The 25,037-nt window shown below is 40.5% G+C and overlaps 1 protein-coding gene across 19 annotated transcripts in view; it reads left to right on the top strand.

Annotated features, from left to right (window-relative positions):
* The window catches only part of Kiaa1217 (KIAA1217 ortholog), a 369,334-nt gene that overhangs the window by 195,522 nt on the left and 148,775 nt on the right, over nt 1-25,037 (top strand). For 17 of the 19 annotated variants that reach the window (XM_027953071.2, XM_071599833.1, XM_071599832.1 and 14 more), the window contains one exon: nt 23,264-23,462. In XM_027953071.2, the coding sequence (XP_027808872.2) occupies nt 23,264-23,462 (199 nt within the window). Of the gene's footprint in view, nt 1-11,234; nt 11,264-13,368; nt 13,439-23,263; nt 23,463-25,037 lie in introns of those variants that run through there. The other 2 variants (XM_071599838.1, XM_071599840.1) reach the window with 2 other exon arrangements.

Genomic DNA, 25,037 nt, shown 5'->3' with positions numbered 1-25,037 from the left:
GTGTGGGGGGGCAATTCCTTGTGGGGTTCTCCAAGGCAGAGCTGGAGGGTGCAAAGAATGTTGAGCCTTCCCCAGGAGTCCTACAATGAATGACCCCATATCCCTCCACATCAGCCCCAGACTCATAGCAGCTTCTTGGGACTTCTAAGGGGAAGACGAGACAGGGATATTTCATGCAGAGTTATGTTCACACCAGCTGCGAACCCTCATCTCAATGATGTAGTTGTTTTTTTTTTTTTTTTGTTTCCTGAAGTTAGGGTCGTCCACTGCACTCGAGAGCTCTGGAGCCATCTTTCAGAGGAGGAAAAGGGAGGCCAGTCCACCCCATGGTGTTCACCTTCCAGATCTGTCTGTGCCTACCAGTGGTTCTAAAGGCCACAAGGAGCAACACGGACAGGTGTTACATATGGGAATGTCTATAGAACAACAGTGTCCTCCCAATATCCCTTTTGACCTTATTTATGACAAAACCATCTTCACAATAGCACTATATTTTGTGTGTGACAATTGCTGTTTTTCTTTCCTTCTCCTGAACATTTCCCATTAGTTTTGTTCTAGTGTGTATTTTCAGTTTCTCTCTCTGAATTTTGACTGCAGAGGTATCTACGAAGTTCCACAGGAACCCTTACCCCCTGGAAAGGCACTTGGTCATCTTCTAAAATGTTTTTTGAAAGCCTTTTAATAGCATCACACAGGGCACTGCTCATCCTTGTGAGTTGCGGTGATACATAGCTCCAAAGTTTCATATTGAGGATGGTCAACCTAAGCTGTAACGTTTTTGATATTGCTAAATGGCTCTTTTCTCTCTCTTCATCTAACTCTCCCAGGTTTCTAGTGCAAGGCTGTTTGCCTACTCAGAGTCTGTGTTTTCAACTTTTTAAAAAGTTCTCTCAATGTTTCCAGGCAATTAACAAAGTCTGTTTAGAGTTGAATTGTTATGTGCAGACATTCTATTTTAATTCATTGTAATTAGAGGAATGAGCATTAAACTTCTTTTAAGAACTCTTAGAAACCAATCTTCTGATTGCAGAGGATTGAAATCTTTACTTGTTTCATGAATAAAAGATTCAACTGGATATTAAAAATGGCAACCAATAATATTCACCCAGCTAGCAGAATGTATGATGTCCACTCCTATGACTTCAAAATCATGATGTAGATACATAGCTATGTTATATTGTTCCACCCTCAGATTATCTTCCTAAAATACAATGTTAAAAATAATAATTTGTAGATATTACTCTCAGTTATGCTGTGTTTTTTATAATGATCATGTTTGTTCAGACCAGTTAGCAACTAATAATGCTCTATATTCCCTGTTTAAATAATATCCATCCATTTTTGAGTTTAAGAAATAGTATCACCCCCTTATTGTTTGCAATTAGCAGCAAAATGGAACTGTCAAAATTCGTATTTCTGTATGAAGGCATTTTTTTTTTCTTTCAATAAAGCTTATTGAAATATTTCACAGAATATTTTTCAGCCTCCAAAGTATAATTAGTTGTTTCTGGAGGTTAATAGGCCAGAAAATAGAGGAGAAGGTCAGAGTCTAACATTGAGTTCTGCAGGTGATGCAGGTTGGCGAGGGTGGTCAGGTTAACTGAGCCTAGTCCATGATGCATGGGGTCAGGGGAGGTTGTAGCACCATGGACACGCATGTGGGCCTCTGGAATTCAGGACAGCAAGTCTGATGGCTAGACTCACCTGTGAATGTGGATGCCGGTATCTGCTCCCATGGTTTTCATTGGTTGATATCTTAGTAAATTTGGCCTGCTATAACAAATACCATAGACTGAGTGGCTTAAACAACAGAAATTTATTTCTCTTAGTTATGGAGACTAGAAGTCCAAGAGCAGGGTGCCAGTATCATCAGGTTCCGGTGAGGGCCCTCTACCTAATTTGCAGACAGCTGTCTTCTTGCTATATTCACATGTGACAGAGAGAAAGATGATCACTCCCTCTCTCTTTCATGAAGACACTAATCCTATGTTGAAGGCTCCACACTCAAATGAATTACCTCTCAATCTCCGAGCACCATCACACAGGGGATTAGGACTCAACTGTGAATACAGGGAGGTACAGACATTCAGTCCATCACATTCATGAACTGAAGCTGAGTGTTAAAGGTCTTCTGTCCCAATGGGGGCTGGCCTGGATGTAGCCTGTCCTCAACCTGAACCCTTTCTCTTGTGCTTGTCTTAAGCTTCATATTCATAATAACACAATTGTTTTCATGTTTTTAGGGCATTACAGTTAACAGTGCTTTCATCCAATGTATCTCATTTGTGCTTCTCTGTTGCCTTATAAGTAGGTAGGATGATTATTGCCGTTTTTGCAGGTATAGAAAGTGAGACTCGGTAGTTTAATGGATCCAATGCAAAGCCTGACATTGGACTAAGTAATGTATTCAAAGTAAAATGCTTAATGAATGCTGACCTAGGTCTTGATCCCAGGGCCTTATGACTTCAGGCTCTTCCATGAAAATGAGCTTTATCAGAGGACCATGGAGTTAGCTCCTTTACTCTAGGCCTTGCCTCATAATGACTCTGGGAGGGTCTCCTCTGTTGCACCCAGGTGTTTTAGGGGGCATTCTGTGTCTCGAGCAATTCAAAGCTAAAATTTGCCATAAAGATTTCATCCAACTCTTCATTTGAATGTAAAAGGAAATCCAGGGCTCAGACATGCATAAATTACATGGAGTTCAAGGGGGAGCCTGGATAAGAACCAGGTCTGTGGCTCTAGTGCTCTCTGAGCCTCTCCCTCCGAGAGACGTGTCAGCAGTCATTCCACTGATGTCCTCCTATCAGCCATTGTGGAAGCTTCCAGAGGGAATGTTGTGTGAAGCTAGCCCCTCCCTCCACACTATAGGTGGAAGAAGGTAGGATGCCTATAGGTGCCCCTCAACTAGTTGCCTGTGCCAGACACAGAGTGAATCATCATCTCACTTCTGGTACACGTTGATCAGGATCTTTAAGGTTTTAGGCTTTGAACCTGTTTTCTGTGGGAGGAAAAGGGAAATCAACATATGTTTCTGATGGGCTTCAATAAACAACCCTAGGTCTTATTCTACCTCTTTCCTACTAAAATTATTACCTGTAGCCAGTCCTCCAGCATGAGAAGCAGCTCCTAAAGTGAGCCCCCTTGGGACTGTGGTCTAGGCAAGTATTCTGTGGCACCTGCCATCCCTACTGAGAAGCATAATTCCCAGCAACCCAGCTCACCCACATAAAGCTGTTGAAGCAAGAACAGATGCTTTATGAAGCCCTTGTAATAATGAGGGGGAATAGAAACCTGGGGTTGGGGAAGTTTTTTCCTCCCCTTAAGGGATTCTGAGTGTTTTGGTTCAACTTCAGTGTTCCAGGGGAGGGGAAAGAGGAGGATTTTGGTGAAAACTGAAGAGAAGTCCTGCCAAACAGAAATTCCATATCAGATGGATATTTTCCCCCTTTCAAGAGTGTGAGAGTGGCCAAGAAGCCAGAAAGTGTGGGGGAGTCAGGAGATAGATCAGAATGCTCTGGATGGAGCGGCACCATTAGGCCTAGAAGTAAGGTTGCTGGTAAGACGCACAGCAATGTTGGTTTGGATCCAGGTCTTTGGAGCCTATAGTCCTGCTCAAGCTGCTGGCACAACTACCTGGGGCACAGATCTGAAATCCTCAGACCTAAGAGATAGTTTATTAACATAAGGTAAGCCTTAGCTGGGTGTGATGGCACACATCTTTAATCCTAGCAGCTCCGGAGCCTGAGACAGGAGGATTGAAAGTTCAAGGCTAGACTCAGCAACTTAGCAGAGCCCTAAGCAACTTAGCGAAAACTTGTCTCAAAATGAAAAAATAAATAAATAAAAAGGCCTGGGTATGTGGCTCATTTGAAAAGCACCATTGGGCTCTTTACCCAAGTACTAAAAAAAAAAAAAAAAAAGGATAAGTGCTCAAATCAAGAAGCCTTCACAAAACCAAACTCCCAAGGGCCAGAGCCTCCTTCCAGGTGTTCATTCATTCATTCTGTCAGTAAAGACTGAGTACTGAGGATATCTCTGCCTTTCTGAGGCTTATATTCTAGCCGTGGTGGTGGGAGGGGAAAAGCAAATAAGTACAATGCATTAACTTTGCATCACTGTAATGATATACCCAAGACTAGCTATCTTATGAAGAGGTTTATTTAGGTTAGCCGTGGAAGTTTGGGAGCATGGTGCCCACATTGGCTCAGTTCTTGAGAGCCTCATGACCTGTTGGGACAAGTGATTGCATTGCCTGGAAATAGAGAGAACCTGGCAGGGCCAAACCAAACTCAGACTTTCTAAACAACCTCCTCAGGGGAACTATCAAGATGTTCTGTGAGAACCACCTTCCAGGGAACTTCGGTCAGGGGCCTCCCAAAGGTTCTACCATTTTGTAATAGCGCCACCCTTGGGACCAAGACTTCAATCACAGTGGACTGTCTGTTGCCAATCAAACCATAGCATCTAGTACATCAGGTGGTGGCTGTGTAAGAACAAATGGGCAGAGTTCTCAAGGGATTGATCACCCCAGTGTCCTAAAGGGGAAGTTCTAAGAATATCTGTTACCTTTGCAGAGATGACCTGGGCTATCTCTTCCCAGATACTCGAACGTGGACACACTTCCAACTCACCTCCCTTCCATTCCTGTCTTCCTTAATAGGGAATATGGGGGCTTAGGAAAGAGTTAGCCAATGTGTTTATTCTAATACCACCTTTGTCTGCATGAAAATATTAACTATTTCAAATTTCTTGTAAATATATTGCATCATTTTAGTCTCATACTCAAGGAGTTTAAAAAAGTATGCATATTGAGATACAGAACTGAAAATAAAAGACCAAGGTTAATATTACAATTTATCAGCTGTTGTGGCAGGAATTGTTCAGTCAGAACAACAGCCTGACACAGTGGCAGGGCCATTGTGAGAACTGGCTAAAGGTCCACCCTGTGTATGACACATGTATTTTGCAATCTGTTTTTGTGGGGAGTGGCAAGATCGTGGAAGTAATTATTAAATACCTCAGACCCACTACTGTGAAAGCCAGCACCATATTATATGCAGAAGTATACATGACATATTTGTTCTTTTAAAAGATCAAGTTCCTTTACTTGGACTCATGAGAACAGGAGCTCAGAGAGTTTTGAATGTTGATTTGGTCACGTACTGCCAAAGAGCAGGGGTAACCATAATACCTACCAGGTTCTTCCTAGATCAAGTACTGCCTTGGATACTCTGCACTGGCTTTTGCATTTTTTTTCATAAATTATCTATTTCATAAAACAAGCTGTAATATAAACATTATTCCTTAGGGATGAGGAGGAAATTGCACATGAAACACAGTCAAGGTAACGTGCCCAAGGTCTCACAGATATGCAGTGTTGAAATTAAGGTTCAAGTCTAGTTCTGCCTCTTCTAAAAGTTATCCTCTCAACCACTATCCTACGTTCACTCTAGGATTATTTAGAATTCCTAGGGTTTCTTAGAAAACTAGAAATTCTTAGGATTGATTACAGATTCATAGGGTATCTGCCCTGAACTCTTTTAATTTTTTTTTAATTTTATTTTATTGCTTCTTATTAATTACAATGACAGTAGAACTCTTTTTACTTCTGTTGGGAGTTGCTGCCTTTCTGTTTGTCTCCCTTTTAGAGTCTAATACTAATTTTAACATTATTATTATAGTAATTACAAATGGTAGCATGACTTACTGAGTCTCACAAGGCCATATATATTTATTTATTCATTGTATTGGGGATTGAACCCAAGGTGCTTAACCTCTGAACCAGCCCTTTAAAAAAATATTCTAGGGGGCTAGGAATATAGCTCTGTTGTTAGAGTACTTGGCCTCACATGCACAAGGCCCTTGGTTCAATCTCCAGAAACACACACACACACACACACACACACAAAAAAAAAAAATCTGTTTAGAGACAGGGTCTCTCTAAGTTGCTTTAGGGCCTCACAAAGTTGCTGAGGCTCACTTTGAACTTGTGATCCTCCTGCCTCAGCCTCCCATGCCACAAGGCTACATAATTTTATCCCATCTTTATTCTTTAAAACGTTTTTAAAAGGAATTATATTAGATTGGATTTCTTAATTGGGTAACTTTTTTTTTATTAACCCCAAAGAGCCTGAAATTGCTTCTGTGCCCCAATCAAACCATAGCATCTTATGTATCAGATAGACTATGTGTCTTTAGATCAGAATTACTTCTAAGACTGTTTCCCCAACTTTCGCTTTTATTGTGTTCTTTAGTTTTGTGAAATCACTGGGCAAAATTGATTCTTCAGTGGCAACTCGATTAAATCTGTCAGGCTTGTGGAAATCAACTCTCACATCCATCATTGGTGTTAATTATACAGTTTATCCACTGTAGTTTTTTCATAAACTGGTAGCCTACAGTTAGGGTGAGCTTAGACCAGGGCCCTGAGGCATATTGAAGAGGCCCAAGATGACCCAAAGCCAGCAGTGGGGAGGTGTCCTGTTTCCTCCAAGTCTGGGATTCCAGCTGCTTCCTTCCATCAGGCAGGAGACTGTAGTGTTCTTGCCAAGTTCAGGGCACCCCCTCGTGGTGCAACTGACACATGATCGATGTGGGAAAACAGGGAGAGCAGGCCGAAAACAACAAAGAGCCTCTCCATTTAGATAGATCTTCCAATTCTCCCATTTTGAAAGCCCCCAAGTGAATAAAATCTCACCTCCTTTTGTCTTAAACTCTTTTGTAGCTATTTATATCATATTCGATACTATTTTTTTTAGAGGTAGAAAATCAGAAAATCAAGCACAAATAATTCGAGCACAAATCCTAGGGTATTTTTTAAAAATATTTTTTTTTTGTATTTTTTTTTCAATTCCCAGAGTAACACAGGCAATCTAGAAAGAATAAATCCCTTGACCCTCTATTAGTATCTTGGTGTATCCTTCTGCTATTTTTTCCCCTAGGCATAAAGCCTGAAAGAAAACCAAAAGCACATGTTATTTTTTTCTGACATGGTTTTCTCCACTTAATTATATATGTGAGCTTCCTTCAGTGTTGCAGGGTCAGCTGCTTCATCATTGCTAGTGGTTGCTGGTTCTGTTGGTTCTGGGGTGTGTACACATCACTCTACACAAACACAACACCGAGCATGGCTCTTTGTGGATTATTGTGGATTATTTCCTTAGGGTCAGTTGCTACAAATAGAATGGCTGAATCAAAAGAACAAGCATAAGTTTGGATATTATTGATTCATTTTTAAAAGTATTTTTGATTAAAAAAAAAAGTTTTTAAAGACTTCAAATTCCTATCATTTGCATTCCTAGTGTGTGCCAGGAATTGGTTGTGTAGTGTTCTGCATGCCTCAATCTGCCCAATCACCTGTTATTTTCTATTGTTATTCCTGCATTCCAGGTGAGGAGAGTCAAGTTCGGGGAAATTAAATAGCTATCATGTGACTTTGAAAGCAGAGAGAAAGTGGGCTTTCCAAAGCTGGATAAAAATAACATTTTATATTCCTTGAATCTTGAACCAAGTGGAAACTAGTACTGAAAATTTTCCACTGGTAAATTAGAAAACAAGTGTGTTGGACTATAAAGGAAGAGAAGAAAGAACGAAAGTATTTTTCCATATTCTGGGTTTAGAAACGTGAAAAAAAATCTAAGCAAAATGTCTGGCAATTAGGTTTCAGGTTAGAAGATGATGGGGAGTCCAAGACACTGATCACTGTATCATTACAAGTCTAGAGGACTTCTAATAAGGAGATATTTGCTCTGATTCTTATCATTTTGTCATAAATGGATTTTATTTAATCATAGTCTAACCGGTTAAGTGACTCCCAAAGAGTCAAAAGTTGACTTTCTCTAAATCTGCCAGAAGTCTTCAATTTCTGAACAAAACCAAAACTTAACCTTTAAGACTTAACCTTTTAAAATTTTAGCAGTCTCTAAAATTCTTTACAGTTTACCTCTTGTTGATGCTCATTGGAGACCTACATGTCATTTTCACCACTTTTACCAGTACTTTTTTAAATGATGAGACAAACTCAGAAATAGGCATAGCAAAGAAGAAAAATAAATATGACTCATCACTCAAGCCCTAATAAACATTGTATAGGTGTTGTTCATTCTTGGTTCTCTCTGCTACATATGCATATTGAGCGTTTACCCAATATTTCCCATTCCTGATCAACTCATCTGAGGCTCTTGGGCACTGTCTTTATCTCAGGAAAGAAACTTTGAGGGCTGGGGATGTAGCTCAAGGGTGTAGTGCTTGCCTAGCAGGCAGGAGACCCTGGGCCTAATCCCCAGAAGCAAGGTAAGGAGGAAGGAAACTTGGGGTCTCTTTTCTTTCCTGTCACACTCAGCCTTTCAAAGAGATCTCAGGAAGAATTCGGAAACACCTATAGTTTCTTTTACCATTTTCCTCTATGATAGCCTTTGAACTTATTAGACCTCTTAGAAAGAATAAACATCCTCTGTTTAATTTTTAGGGTTTTGTTGTTGTTGTTGTTTTGGTTTTGGTTTCAGTTGTTCTGTTTTGTTTTTGCAGCACTTACTATTTCCTTGAGATGGGTATTTTGTGCTTTTCTGGTTAACATTTCCTTAATCCTTAATATAGCCTCTTTATATTCACTGAACTATTTGGTTATCATTATAATTGATAACAAGTAGTTTATCAGAGATAACTTCTTTTCCATCACACTTAACAGTTGTAGGAACAATTTATTTTCTAGTCAAAGTCACACATCAGACTTCTAAGTTCTACACACTTGATTGAGTTTGTGTTATGGGAGAAACCTGTTAAAAATCCAGTTTTCTTTCTCTGCTGTCTGACTATTGAGCTTGACACCTTTTCCATACAAGGGTAACCTACTGGGAAGCAAACATATTTTTATGAGCTTCCTTTTGTCATCTTGAGAAAACTTGTCTGTGGTTATGGAAAATAAATGTTCTTTGGCCTCACATTCTGCAGCTTGGGATCCATTCCATCTTCTGGGAAGAGCTTCCCTTTCCAACACGCCTTGGATCCTTCCCTTCTCTGCTCCTGGGAGGTTCTGCTGGCCGTCTTGACCTCACTCACTGTTATGGTTTGGATGTGAGGTGTCCCCCAAAAAGCTCACATTTGAGACAATGTAAGAAAATTTAGAGGAAGAATGGATTATGAGAGCCTTAATCCAAACAGTGGATTAATCTGCTGATGGGATATGAGTGGAAACTGAAGGCAGGTAGGGTGTGGATGGAGAAGGTGGGTCACTGAGGGGTGAGCCTTTGGTGTATATATTTTGTATCTGGCGAGTGGAGTCTCTCTCTACTCCCTAAATATCATGTGAGCCACTTCCCCCTACCGCACTCTTCCGCCATGATGTTCTGCCTTAGCCCCTAGGAATGGAGCCTGCTGTCTATGGATTGAAAACTCTGAAACTGTAAGCTCCCAAATAAACTTTTCCTCCTCTAAAATTGTTCTGGTCAGGTCTTTTAGTCACAGCAGTGAAAAAGCTGACTAAAATCATCAGCAAAGGTAAGAGACACAACCAGTAGAATGGGTTTATGACAAAGTTTGGAGCCTTTGTTTCTCTGGCTCCTAGTTTCTAGACTTTCAGGTAATAGTTACCTAAAGCAATTGCTTTATCCACTTTCCTTTTCCAAAGTATTCTCCCTTTCTCTCAATATTCCATTATATTTTTTCTAAGTTCCTCTGATGAGAGTCCGCTTGCAGAGAGAGGTGGGGGTCTCCTTCAACCGTTCCCATTTCCGGCCATCTCCGTGTCCCCTGCCCAGCACACACCATCTCCTTGTAATGGAATCTGTGATTTCCTGTGCCCTTTCTCTTCTTGTCTACCCACAAAATCTCTTCAAATCTATCATCCTGTTTTCATCTTACACTTTTATGTACCATGTACCTAGAGGGCTTTCTTATTTGTGGTCTACTTCAAGATATTTCTTTCATAGTTGGTGAAGACCATAAACTTTGGAGCAGAGAATTGGAAGGCCCTACAGCAACCTTGGCCTTTCTAGGGAGAATATATTCACCAAACTAAGGACTTTTATGAGGTCAGTCTCAATAATAGTTCTTCTAGGGGAGTTGGTTCTCTTTCCTCTTAAAGGTTCTATCAAGTTCTTTTACGTTTTTTAAGCTCTAAATGCATTCAGGGTAAAATATTTTAGTACAGTTCTTATTTGGAGACCTGTCTTTTGCCCTTTTTGGCCTTTGAGCACAGCTACCACGATATTTGAATTTTCTTTTTCTTTGAGTGATTTGTGTCTGATATGTATGCATTTAGGTTTTAAAAAAATGTAAAGTTTATCAGCAATAAGTGCACACATATAAAATAGGTGTGTAGATGTATGTATATATTATGTATATAAAATGGCAATATGCATCATGGATATTACGTCATTCAATTATGATGGTATTTTAAGGCTCCTCTGTGTTGGCAGCCTGTATGGATATATCTGAGTGCATGTGTAATAACATGTGGCTAGGACTTGGGGGTGCAAGAAGCAGTCATTCTTGCATGAGGCTTGTGAAAATTTTTCTCTTTTTAAGACACAAAAATATGTTTCTCTATATTTTTTAAATTAAGTCATCCAAAAATTAACCAATAGGATAAAAGAAAAATAAAATATTTAAGAACTAGCACAACAAAAGCCATAAACTGAAGGCAGATTCCAGGACAATATTAGCACTTGTGCTCTGAATTTTTATGCTGATCTGATCCTACACATATTTACCCTGGCTATGGCACATAGTTTGACAATGTGTAGGCAGAGGTCACTGCATTCACAGGCCTACTATGAGTAGAACAACTCAATGGTCAGTGTCCCAGTGACCAGCGTGATCAGGATGGCAGCCTTAGGCCTCACTAAATTGCATTCTGACTGAGAAAGGCATTTCATTTGGTCTGACTGAGATGGGCAGGCTTTGGTAAGTCCTCTGTAGTCCTAGGGCAACATAGGGTTAATGTGACTTATTCTCAAATGACACAAGGTGAATTCAGATGTGTCTGTAGCAGAATATTTTGGTGAAAATGCATTGCTACTCAGGGCTTGCTTTTAGCATTTCTTTCTAAAATATGTGGTCTAACTGTCACAATTTTTTATTTCTTTGGGGGGGGAGGTAACTATATTTTTATCAAGAATGAATAGATGGTCCATTTGCTCAAGTTATTCTTTTTCCTCTTCACATTTTCACCCCCTTTCTTTTCTATTTTTTTTTCTTTCTCTCCTGGTCCACAGGCTTTGCAGTGCATGCTGATCTCTCTTCAGGCAGAACTTGACATTCAAAGGTACTTGATGAAAATTGAGTCATCTCAGCGAGTTAGTACTACACCTTTTCTTTTTCTGCATCCAGTTGCGCCTCCTCCTGTGCCTTTTCACTCTGCCATGTGTGCCATTCTAATCCATGTCAGTGACTAAACCAGCTTCCTCTGCTGTCCCCCATTGACCCCAAGGCCTGATTCAAATCTCTCCAAGCCCAGTGCTTGGCAGCACTCTGACCCATGTGCTGTTAAATGGTGAGAGTTGATATTGGAATGAACATTCATTGCATGCTTGCTTCAAAATATTTAATATGCTTTCCACAAATTGGTTTGTGGAATCAGTGGCATGGCAACAGCAAGTCAGGGGTCTTTGCACAATCATGTGAAAGGTGGTCTTCTGTAATGAGAGACCCCCATCCTTGCCCAGAAGGAAGAATATTCATGGAAGGAGAACAGAAGTGTGCATTCTTCACAATCCCAGAACAGAATGACTCTTCCAGCTCTACCACCTCCAATATTGGGTCCAGATCATTTTACTGACGTACATTTTAATAATGATAATGGTGCAAATAAACACATTTTTCTAGAACGTACAATGTGTTGGGCACTATTCTAAGTACTTTTTAAGTATTAACTTCTCACAGCAACTCTTGCGAGTAGGTATACTGTGATCCCCATTTTACAAATTAGGAAACTAAAGCAGATGACTTGCCTAAGGCCACACAGCTAGTTAGTGACTGGTATCTGACTCTAGGAAGTCTGACCCCAGTAGTCTATTATGAACAGATTATTTACCCAAAAACCTCAGGGCCTTCTATAAACCTAGTTGTCCACCTTTTTTTTGGTCCCCAGACATGGACAGTTTTTCCACTGTTCCCTGAGCATACATATGTCAGAGCCCTGAGTCTTTTGGGGGAGGCCCAAATACACTGTGCTTAGGAAATGTCTAGCCATCTGGCCTTTGTACAAAGGGAGCTCCTTCCCTCTTGGTCAAGTTTTCAGTGACCACACTGACCTCTTCACCTTCCTTTTTAAAATAATCGGTCTCTTTGATATTTTTTTTTCTTTTTTGGAATGACAAGCTCAAATTAGAAAGTTCCTTCTCAAAACAAAAAAAGCATAAAAGCTAAATGTGGGCTAAACAGACCAACAAGGATTATTGTCAAACCCTATAGCACCCTAATTCTGAGAGGTATTTGTTCTTATCTTTTCCACGAGTTCTTAATTGTATTCACAGTTTCTCTAATCCATACAAAATAGAGGAATCTTTACAGTTTCCTTGCACAAGCACCATGCACTGAGTAGAAATGCAGAAGAGGGAAAGAATGCCCTGGTAAGCCCTCCCTACGACTTTACACCCTGCCTCTAACTGCTTTTCCTACTCTCCGAGTAGAGATTTGATAGGATGAGGTGGAATTTTCCATCATAAATAGTAGAGAGTCTGGGATCCCCTCCCATATTTCTTTTTCCTTTTTTTTTTTTTTTTTGTGCTGGGGATTGAACCCAGAGTCCTGCACCAGTTTATCACATACTCTACCACTGAGCTGCCCCCTCAGTCTCTTCCCTTATTCTTTTTCTTATGATTGAAACAAATAAGTCCTTAGTACTGAGTTTTCTTTCCTCCTTTTTTAACCTGTTGTCAAATAATTGGATGTCAGAGAACTCTCTCAAACTTTCATCTGCATTTATAGACAAGTTGTAATAGTGATTTTCAGAGATGAATAGGATGAAGGCCAAGGTTGGAAACTGAAGGCATTCAGTTCTCCTACTGAGTAAATGAGTCACTCTCGGGTCCTCTGTGGGTATCAATTCTCTGTGGTCAAATTGGGAGTAACCATTTACCAATCTCAAGAGACCAAAACAGAGGTGCAATGGGCACCTTATGGCAATGGCTGTATCCTTCTAATCACACGTGGGATCCCATAAGCCATTGGGATGCACCAATATGGCAGGAAACTGAGTGGCCTAGAACCACTTTAATGTGAGTGACACTGGATAAAGGTAGCTAAATGTTTTGTGTCCCTCTTTGTTGTCCTGTGCATTTTTATTCAAATTATTCTCATCTCAACTCTATCAAATAGACATTCTGATTACCTTCTTTATTCTTTACAGTGCTGGGGACCAAACTCAGGATTTTACCCCAGAAAAGCAAGAGCTCTACCATTGATCTGCAACCCCAATCTCTCTGAATATTTTATTAAAGTAAGAATTGAGGTTCCGAAAAGTTTTGTATGGATCACGCCACCAGTACACGGCATTATTGGAAGCTGTGTTCCATACAATAACAGGATAAGAGCAGTTAAGTCCTCTCATTCTTAATCTTGTCTTCTGTCCATGTCTTCAAATCCTGAGACATTTTACCATGACAAGATTAGAAGAAGAAAAGAACTTTTTTGGCCCAGAAAACTACTCAGAACTTTCATAACTTTTACATATATACGAAAATCGTTCCTATGAAATTGGGCATGTGATGTGCATGTGTGTGTGAGCATTTTGAGTTTAAAGGTAAAAGTAAATTCTATTTCTGGGATGTATGGAGAGGGTATGCCCATAGCACTTAAGACTCACAGGACTTGGGAGCCCAGTAGTAGACTCTGGGCCATCTCCACGTGGCCTTCTCCACCGTGGGATAGTGAGGACGTAGTAACATCTCCCATAATGCTGTTCACGTCCTTGCTGAGGTTGGGGCCTTTCCTAGTGGGTCAAGCCTCACTGGTTTCACAACAGTGCAGTTAAGCCCTATGGTACCACCCAGGGCAGGGAAGCCAAGGCTTCAGGGGTGGGATTGATAAGGGCTTTTGTTCAGAGGCCTTCTAAGTGTGGGTTTAGCACCATGTGTTATGCTGCTTGTATTGTATTTGAAATATCAAAGCCTGCAAGCAGGTCCCTTTCCTTTCATCACTATAATAACAGCCATCCTCACACAGCCACCTTTTATCCTGAAGCCTTTTAAAGCACATTCCTGACTCTGAATTCCAAAGGCATCTGTAGCCTGCTCAGATGTCATCCAGTGAGAACTGTGGGAGCCAACGCCTGTTCTACATTTTGCTTGTTTATAAGGTATACCTTGCTTGTTTCAGGAAAAGAAAAAGGAAGGAATCTATTAATTGATTGCTTGATTCAAAGCAATGTGCTATAAAGTGACATCCCCACTAAGGTGAACACAACAAAAATCAAAGGGGAAGCCTTGTGGGAGGAGGAAGCCAATTTACAAATACAGATACTAGGATTTTCTCGAACACTCAGTTTAGCTTCAAGATTCCAGTTTTGTACCATACTCTACATGATTCTTATTATATGACAAATTAAGACTTATAAACCCTTCAGGCAGCAAAACATTTTCATTGTCTTAAAATCTAAAAGAACTGCTGTTTGCTCATGCCTTCATGAAAGGGACATGGACCAACATCATAGGCAGAATCAACAAGTAAACAGTATTCTTCATTTAGCCTTTTATTTTGTATCAGCAAAATAAAAGAGGAAAACATACCACTAAATAACAAAAATTGTGCCTGAGCGAATGTCTGAAAGGGGTGGGGCTGAGTTAGTGAGATCCAGATGTGGAAATTGCTGGTGATCGAACTTTCTAACTTGATAGAAGGAGACTAAAGAGACAGGCTGAGAGTGAGGGCTCATCTTCTTTAAATAGCCTTTATCTCATGCTGGCTTTGGGGAGGAGTCAAAAAAGCAGGAGTAATTTCAGAGAACAGCCTGTGTTTCAGGTAGACCACCAGGTAGACAGATGTCAGGTTGACATCTAATCCTGAGAGTTGGAAGGGCTACCGTGCATTCAGACCAGGTGAGGTGCCCATGTCCAGTCTGCAGGGAAACAGACTCAAACAGCAACTCTAGGCAGAACCAAACCTCTTAGAGCAAAAAAAGCAGAATCATTGTCAGTTGCATGCCACAAAGGGGTTAAAAAGTAGAAAAATAGTCAAGAGAGCATAGAAAATTGCTAAAATTCCAAGTTTACCTGGAGTCAAATCTTAAAGGCCTTAAAATTAAGTTGTCGTAATGACATTAGCACTACAGACGTGAAAGTCTGTTCTCTTTAAGAGGTGAAGTGCAATTTGCATGTCCACAGTTGATTTGCTGGCTGTGATTCTTCTTTCCTAACTGCATCTTTTTTTGAAATTGGAAGCTCTGGGTTCCTGCCAAATTCTGCATGGCATGAAAGTGAGAATGTTTCTTTCCTGTGTTTTCCCTATGCCCTCATTTCAGGGACCATCTCTCTAAGGACAAGCCCTTTAACCTGGAATCCAGTTGTACAGAATGCACAGAAAAGATGGGAAGGGGTATAAATACCTGTAGGTGACCATAGACAGAAATCCTTCTGGATTCTATTCTGTGGAAGTCTTCCCTTCCCCTAATCTACTGTTTAAAAATATCTTGCTTTTTCAGCAATTCTCTGATATATGAAAGCAATATCTTCTAACTTTGGAGAAATGAAGGAAAAATGTTACTCATGATAACCCCCATCAAAATAAAACCAATGCTAATGTTTGGATGTATTGCTTTCATTTTCTAAATTACATAGAAACATTCTTTTAAAATACCTTTAGTATGATTGCATAGTATTCCAGGGTAGGAATACACTGTAATTTAATAACCAGCCTTGGAAGGTTTTTCTAGATTTATTTATTTTATTAAAGATGTAATATGTAGAGATTTGCTCTCTGCCACTCAAGTGTAGAATATATTATTTTTCTTAATTTTCCTAAATCAAAATAATCTGGCTTGGCTTCAGCAGTTATTGAGAAATTTCATTCTCCTCATATTCAAGGGAAATACTGCTCTCTCATTTGGGGTTATAAAGAAATCCTGGGGAGCTTGTCTTTTCCAGTAAATCTGGGTAAGGGGTTTTGAGTCTCCCAGGATTCATAATGAATGTCTCCCATGCAGTCTGTTTGAGACAGGTGCATGGGGATCTTTGCCATATCTTTTCCTAGGCTTGAGAACCTGGTTTCAGCCACTTTCAGCATGCCACACAGCCATGGTCCCAGTCAGAGTAATTCTCTGCAAAGGGAATCCAGGTCTCCCAGGTTGGAAAAACACCCTCAGTATCAACACCACTGACAACGAAACTACCATCTTCCTCTTGGCTCTGAAAAGTTGTTCCCTCTCCTCTTCCTTCCAAAAGTAACTTCTCTTCCATCCAGATTCATTTTCCAAATTCCTTTACCTTCTAAGCCCAAACTAGGGAGAGGATTTTCAGGGTGGCTTCTGTAGCATGAAGGCACCCTCCACTCATCCTCCTGGGAAGACTTTAGCATTCAAAAGCATGGCGGTTTTCCAAGGAGGTTGGAGGTAGGAGTAGAAGTTCCATAAATTTTGTTTGTTTCTAAAAATGGGACAAGATAAATTAATACTATCTCAAAAGAGGAATCTAACATACAAATTATACTCTGGTAGGAGTATGTTTGTATTGCGAATGTTACTTTAAAAGATGAGGAACACCCTTTTCTGCACAGAGGTGTTCTTGACATTTGTTGGCTGGTGTCTTCGCATGGTGAGATAGGCACACAGAGTGGCGTCCACTTGGCACAGAGCCATGGGTAGCTCACCACACCCATGCCTGTGGCTGGCTCTCCACAGGCCGTCAATGGACAGTGAGTACCTGGCATCGCAGGTTTTACATCCTTCTGATCTGATCGTGAAATAGTGCATCCAGGGAAGGAAACCGTGAAAGCAATAGGCGTGGTTGGTTCAGCTGCTGAATCATCTGATTTGACTCCAGACCAAACATGGTTGTTTTCACAGGTGAAAATCATGAATTATGTCTGGATACTCTTCTGATGGAAGAGGGAGGAAAGCATTGAAATATTAGCCTTGAAGAAACAAGGTCTGAACTTAGTTTATCAAGGATAATTCATCAAAATACATCCTAGAAAAAATGTTTCCCTCCTTGTCCAAATTGGGGAAAGAAAATACTAATTTCAAAACTCAGCTTAAGGTAGGAGAATCTCAGGTGTGCAGAGTTGGAAGTTGGCATTACAATGAGGGTTAGGGCCTACAGACCTTCCTCTTTATAAGGCCCAGAAGTTTCTCTAATAAACCTGGCATATGTTTCTCCAAACTGCTAACACGAAAGACCCAGAAATACACAAAAATCCTGTATGACTTTATTTCTTGCTCTTGATTAACAACAGGACTCTTTCCTGCTTGTGCCCAATTTTGCTTTTTTTTTTAATAAAAATGATAGCTGATTGATTCTCCTCTACCACCATTCTTCCGAGTCTTCAATGCCAGGCCCATTCAAAAGTTACAAGACTTGGGGCTGGGGATATAGCTCAGTTGGTAGAGGGCTTGCCTCGCATGCATAAGGCCCTGGGTTTAATCCCCAGCACCAAAAAAAAAAAAAAAAAAAAAATTACAAGACTATAACAAAACTACAGTTCTTTCTTCCAGATGTATCACAGTTTTCACATCCACTTGTCATCATCTAGAACTGTGGATGCCCTCAGTCCATTTCCCAGATTAACCATCATCGGTGCTGGGGATAACTGCTCAGATATTGATGGCCACAGAAGCTTTGGGAAGTAGGAGGGTGTCGTGTAGAGACCAGGGCTGCTCCAGAGCACACCTGGAGGGAGAGGGTCCTACTGAGGCTGCCACCTGGGGTGGGAGTCTGTAAGGACAGGAGACGGAATGGAAGCCAGGTTTGATGTTGGGGAGGACTTTGCCTGTCTTCTCATCCCCAGTCCCAAACTCAGAGTCCTTGAAAAAAGACTAGAAGAAAGAGCAGAGAATGGAAAGGAGGTGATTGCACTGTGGATTATAGAAAGGACCCTCTAAGTTAGGTAGAAGTGTAGACCTTCCATAGTGAGTTCATTAATTCTCCTTGAACTACTAGAGTATTGTGGAGCAGGGATGGCAGAGAAAAGCTACCCTCGAGTTTGTTAACATAATGTTTTGCTTCCGGCAACAAGAAAGTTCTCTGGAATTGAAGTCGGAATTTTGATGAAGTTGAGTTGAAAGTTTCACAGATGCAAGAAATGGGTCAAAGCACACAGTGTCATGGTTAACCATGTCAGTTAATGAGGACTAGAATGAGTCACTCCGAATACATTTGCATGTGGGAAGCCTCATTATATTTCTGAATTCTCTGTGGCAAATTGGGCATTAATTAGGATGAAGTGAAACTTCATTAAGGCAACATTGGTTTTTCTTCTCAAAATAGAATGTACTCTGAAGGAAGGTGAATACAGTTGGCTAACCAGAAACCCTACTGTTCCTGACAATGAACTTGTTACATAAAGCTACAGTTTTGATTCGTTTTCTGGACCTCAGCATTTCATTTTAGAATTTAAAGGATCTGAAAAATGTGAACGAACAAAATATCATCGATGACTCTCTAATTTTCCTTCCTCTTTGGCTGTGGTCTTCAAATCCAACAGCATTGCAAAAAATAAGAATAAATCTGATCCCCTAGTAAAGCATAATGCACATAGTGAACATTTCAGCAAATATTTGTTCACAGTGATAAAAATGCAAGCCTGGCAGTCTTTTAAAAATTAATGCTGTGCAGAAAACTAGATCTCGCCACTGCCTCACTATATATTTCTATAGAGCAGGTGCAATATGGTAAATAATTTGTAGGAAACCTCAGTCAACTGATTTTTTTTTTTTTTGATGACATGATCTTTTCTTCTTTGTATGATGTATATCTTAGAGTTATGCAATTTTAGTCCTGAAAGGGATCTTAAATACCAACTAGTTCAAGCTCTTGCCTTTTAGATAAGATAGTTGTGATCCAATGAGTTTAGAAATTGACCAGCTTTTGGTGGAAGCTAAACTAGAGCCAACACCCCCAGACTCCTGGTGAAACAACCAAACCATTGAGTATCAGCTGTGGAATCCTACACACTGGATCTCAGTTCCTTTATTCGGTACCAGTTGGTCAGCACTGCTGTTTTCTCCATGGTGACCAGTGATGTTACAATGAGATTTCCATATCAGTCATCTGGCATGGTGACCCAGGCACTCCATATGTTAGTTCCTTTCACTCCTCCCTCACCCCTCCATTAGGAAGAGAATATTCTATAAATTGTAGATGAAGCCGAGAGGAGAGCTACTGGAAGCCTCTGACACCAGTGTTTTGGGAGGGATAGGAAATCCTCTTTGAAGAAGAGAAGACTAGAAAGGACAAGTGGATTCAGACTTGTACAGACCCCCTGTTTGAGTTTGTAGGTTTGGGGATGACCTATAGAAATCTCTAGAAGGTTGTGATGGAAACAGAAGGAGATTGGTATTAGAGATTCCCTGGGCAAGAAGGGAAATCCAGTCTTAGGGAAACTTGAAGCCTGCTTAAGGGGCCCAGAGAACATTTCCCTAGTCCCCTGCTCCCTCCGCAGGTAGGGACAGTTCCTTATTCAGCATTTTAGAGCCCAGCCTTCCACTACTGAGCTGTAGACCATGCAGCACTGAGAAAAAGTTTTAGCTGAGGCAAAAATGAGACCAAATCTAAAACTGCATGAGTATCTTGCCTTTCTTTTCAGGGCATTAAAATATTTTTGCTTTCTTGGGATAATAATGATCCATACACAGTAGGGTTTGTTTTGTCTTGTTTGGGGGTTGGGATAGAACTCAGGGCTTCATGCATGCACAGCAAAGCTCTACCACTAAGTGACACCACCAGCCATAAAGTTATTTTTTCATCACCTCTAACTTTGCAAAAATAACAGTATTCCACCTTGTAACCTCCTATAATTTTTTTGAAAGGTCTACTCCTTGAAATACAAAATAATGGGGGTACTACTGCTCTAGACAGTTGTTTTAGTCAACTTTTTCATTGCTGTCACCAAACAACCTGAAAAAGAACAGGTGGAGGAGAAGTTTATTTGGCTCATGTTTTCGGAGGTCTCAGTCGATAGAGGGTCAACTCCGTAGGTGGGCCCAAGGTGAAACGGAAACCCCTCTCTGTACCACCATGGCTTGCTTCTTAGCTCTACTGTTATGGATATGTTATCTTTGGTCCCAAAAGGTACCTTCAATGCCTTAGAAGCTGTCATCCCCCAGAGCCTAGCACTGTGCTGAGTTCCTCTTCCAAACGCTTTGAACCTTTTTATTTTTTCAATGTATCAAGTCAATGTTCTGATCCTGCAGTCAGCAATTTCCATTGTCTTCTCCCTGAACTAAATGATGTCTCAGCAGTGAGCTGACATCAGAGGGGAGGGTACCATGTGTGAGGAGATTGCTAATATACTGGGATAGTTTTCAATGAGAAAGTGAATGACATATATTTAAAAAAAAAAAAGAAGAAGAGGAGGAATTTAGATATAGAACTGAATAGCTATGTATAGGCAGTTAAAAAAAAAAAAGATTAGCCCTTACATCTCTATTTTAATACTTACCTACCACGATGATGACCCTGAAGAAGAAATAGAGATTTGATTTTTATTTTCTTCAAGGATTATTGCTTTTTACAATGGAGAATGACAACTCATCAAATGTAATGTGTCTGCTGTAGGCTGCAAAGATGACCAGTAGAGGTGGTAAATGCTGCCTTATTGCTTACAGTAATGTTATTTCTTGGCTATGCTGCTAAACTAAATGTGTATTTTTTTTTAAGGTAGGAATGAGGGCATCTTAGTTTGCTATTCTGCTGAGCATAGTAACTGGGAAACTACTTCACTGAAGACCACATAAATTTTTGTAAATCTTGGTGAGCAAGTTATTCATTTAGGGATGATTTTCCTAGTCAAATAATACTCTTAAAGGATGCCAAAGCCAGATCCCCATAATAGAAGCAGGCTTTATGAAAAGTAAATCTGGGAACAAACCACGTTGGAAATAAGCACAGAAAAATTAACCAGCAAGGACAATTTGCTTGTTAATGGATGTCCATTCTGGCCGTGATTTTGACTTGTAATCTCATTGGCTTGTAAATTGGCTGAGTTTCCTATGAGATACCCAGGCATCTCCCCAAAGCTGAGTTTCCTATGAGATACCCAGGCATCTCCCCGAAAGCCTTTTGGGGATGCAGAAGAAGAAGAATTATCTTATTCCTACTTCTCTCTATGAGAAGATTCTGAAAGGTGTAGCAAGATGTGTGTGTGTGTGTATGTCCAGGTAACATGATAGTGCTTCTGCCAAGAGGGTTTTCCTTTTACATATTTCAAGAAAGAGGGGGAGAAATGGACAATGCAATCCTCAAAATGTCCCTTTGAGTATCCAGCACACCTGGGGCATTCCTCAAAGAATGCCAGAGTCAAAGAATTAAAGTCAGAGCCTGGAGGAAGGACTTACTTGCTCTATGATTTCCAGGGTCTCTTGTTCAAAAAACTCATTAAGAAGTTTAGGAATGTCATAGTGCAGCATAAAACCATCTGCAGACCCTTTGGAGAGCAGGGCCCTGCCTGACTTTGCAGTGTACTCCCAGGAAGCTGGCCCTACCTTGAGAGTTAAAGAGTCTTGGTGCTTAATGTCAAAATGCATTGGCAGCCTTAGGAAGGATTAAAGGAAATTAAGAATGCAACATTACAAAACCTGGCTCTTGGAGATGACTAGTTTCCTATCACCAGCCTGCCTGGTTAATTCCAAATCAGTTTGCTTCACAGCTAGTGCATGGAATCATGTAATAAAGATGGGCCATGGAAGAAGGGGAAATTGAGATAATGCATTCACTCAGCATAACCCCCCAGTTTTTCTAGCTCACCTTCTCTGCCCTTGTACATATATAATCTCCAATCTCTACACAATAGCCAGAGTGATCTTCGAAAAAATTTATCTGATCTTTCCTACCTCATCCCTTTCCCTAACTACCTCAATGGCCTTCTGCTACTTGGCAGTCAAAGGGAAAATTCTCACCGTGATTCCAAGACTTTGTGTGTGCTCTGCTCTCTTGCCCACCAAATCTCCAAGGATCACCACTTTCTCTGGTGTGGGACCTTAGCACAGGCTATCCCCTACAACCAGGGTGTCTTTCTTTCTCTCTTTGTCCCTCCTTCTGGGATCAAAGTTTTTCTGTGTTTCTGTCTCTCCACTCATAACCCCACCACCACCACCGTTTGAGTTGCACACTTCCTTGCACCCTTAATTTATCTTAAATTGTGTCCTCTTTCTGGATTATGAATACCATCAGGGCATAAGTCCTGTTTGTTTTGTGCAGTATTCTGTCCCCAATACCTAGCATCGTGCCTGGAACACAGGAAGTGCTTAATAAGTGTTTGTTGAAAAGCAAATAGATATATCACCCAATTCATAGTTTATACTTTAATTATACATTACCTTGGGTTATTTGTTGTTCTTCACAAATTTCACCAATTAGTTCAGAAACTTTTGACATCAGTCTACATGTTGCCTCTTTCTTTTGAATCTCCCACAGTGCCCACTTGTAGTTCATGTTCCAAGAATAGTATTGACTAATAGATCATGAGCATGTTGCACATTCACCCCCTGCCACTGCAGTAGAGATAACTAGGAGAGAAATTCAACTGGGTGCTGAGTGGGTTGGCTTAAATCATTATAGATACTTTTTCTTGATTAGCAAGGTAAATAATAACCAAAGCTAGATATAATCTTACTTATGGGATTTTGCTGCCTCAAAATAAAAATATTCAACGGTGATATAAATATCTCCCTTTACCATTTTAGTTTGCTGATTTTGGAAATAGCCTTGATAAACGACTCTGAAGGACTGGCTGTGTTCAGCCACTCTGGTGCGAGTACTGCATCCCTGTTGAGTGTATTGAAATGTGCATAGTCCCGTCTGTTGTGATGACAACTGTGAAAATTTGTCTGGCAAAAGGAATTGATTTGCCATCATTCTTTTTCTGTGACATGACTTGTCCCCAACTCCCTGTTTGAAATGGCATTTGTACACTAGATGTCCAGCAGTAAAATGCTCTTAATGGAGTACTCATGGATAATTTTTTTCTGTAACCTTCACAACTAACCCCATTCAATCCTTCTGATGGCCTTTCCCCCTTGACCATATTCTATTTTTAGATTGGCAAAGATGGCATTGAAAATATTTTCAGTATAATTAATCAATTTTCCCACTGTCTTTAAAAATATCTTTTTCAGACAAGAAGTCCCAAACTCTCTCATAGTCCTCAACCTCCCAGTTTGAGTGACCCAGTCGAGCATTTATCAGAGACGTCCGGTGATTCTTTGGAAGCCATGTCTGAAGGGGAGGCGCCAAGTCCTTTTTCCAGAGGCAGCCGAACTCGTGCAAGCCTTCCTGTGGTGAGGTCAACCAACCAGACAAAAGAAAGATCTCTGGGTAAGCTTCCAGAGGCAGGTTCTGATGCCTCTTTCTGATTGTACGTGTGTATATTTACACTTTTGAACACAAATCCGTGCGTTTCAAATATAAATTCAACTGTTATTTGTAAAAACACAGATCCTGGGGAATTTTGTTGATTTAATATTATTATGTTAGTCAGCTTTCCATCACTGTGACAAAATAACTGAGGTAATCAACTTATAAGGAAGACCTATTTTGTCTCATGGTTTTAAAGATTTCAGTCCATGGTCCATTGCTTTTGGAACTGTGGTGAGGTAGTACATTATGGCAGGGAATGCAAAGTAGAGCCATGCTGCTCACATCATGGTGGCCAGAAAGCAAACAGAGAATCCTGAAATCCCCTTCCAGGGTACACCCCTCAATGATCTAACTTCCTTCCATAAAGTCCCACTGTCTCCCAGTAATCACCACAGTCTGGCAACCAAGCTTTTAACATACAGACTTTAAGAGACCTTTAAAATCCAAACCATAACAAATATCAAGTATTGAAGATTTGCTGAGACTGGGCACATTCAGAAGTGGCTGAAATTAGCAGCTTGAGCCATGAGGCTGGTAGTACTTTCCTGTGTTCCTGGAATAAGGAATTCCAAGGACAGACTACAGAAAGCCTGGCCTCACCTCCCAAGGCTTCCTCCACCAGTCCCAGAGCCACTGGTTGGGGTGCATGCCCGGAGAGGAGGGTATTAGCAGCCTCACACCACTTGTCTGGCAGTCTGGTAGAGGATATGAATGGCTCCAGGAAGAAGGGGGCCATCGTGGCCATCACTCTCAGGACGATAGTTGTGAAAGCCACGAATAGGAAGCTGCTTTTCTTTTCAGAAAGTTTTCCCAGGAAGCAGAGATTCTAACTTTCTACCATTACCACATATCATCTATTTTTATAGGAAATTCACTTTATAGCTTGCTTTGTTTTTTATTGTTGTTGTTGTTCTTTTTTTTTCCCTCCCTTTAACAAAATGCACAAGTCACAGGATCAAGTAGAATTTAAGCCTCTTTGCAGAGCATGCTGCTGGGTTGGTGTTTCATATGCTTCGTCTGCCACATATTGCAGGTTCCCACTTGGTACTTGTGGGTGCAGACAGATGAAGTCAGGGTAACATCAAAGAGGAAAAGGGACAATGTGAAAAAAATCTTCAGGGTCTGGCCCATGCAGAAGACAGCTGAATTCTGCCAGTGAAACCTAGCAAGTATTTTGCTGGGAAAAGAAAGGGGCAGATAGATATACAATGCTACTTTGATTTTGTTTCCCCAACCAGAGCAAATTGGTCCTAAAAACAAAACAAAAAACTATTATCCTCTGGGTTGTCAATATTTTCTTTCTTTTTTTTTTTACTTTTGCCTGGTAATTTTTCATTAGTTATCAATTTAATTCGACAAATAGTGTACAGTGTAATTCAACATGTGTATACATCATATAATGATCGAAGCAGGGTAGTTACTTCGCCTTAAGCTTTTTTTTTTCTTTTTGTAGCACAGATTGAACCCAGAGGTGCTTAACCACTGAGCCACATATCCAACCCTTGATATTTCTTTTTTAATTTTGAGACCAGG

The sequence above is a fragment of the Marmota flaviventris genome, chromosome 12 (assembly GCF_047511675.1).
Source record: "Marmota flaviventris isolate mMarFla1 chromosome 12, mMarFla1.hap1, whole genome shotgun sequence".
In the NCBI taxonomy this organism is placed as follows: Eukaryota; Metazoa; Chordata; class Mammalia; order Rodentia; family Sciuridae; genus Marmota; species Marmota flaviventris.
The sequence above is the reverse complement of the archived record's forward strand: the minus strand, read 5'-3'. Positions and strand labels throughout refer to the sequence as shown.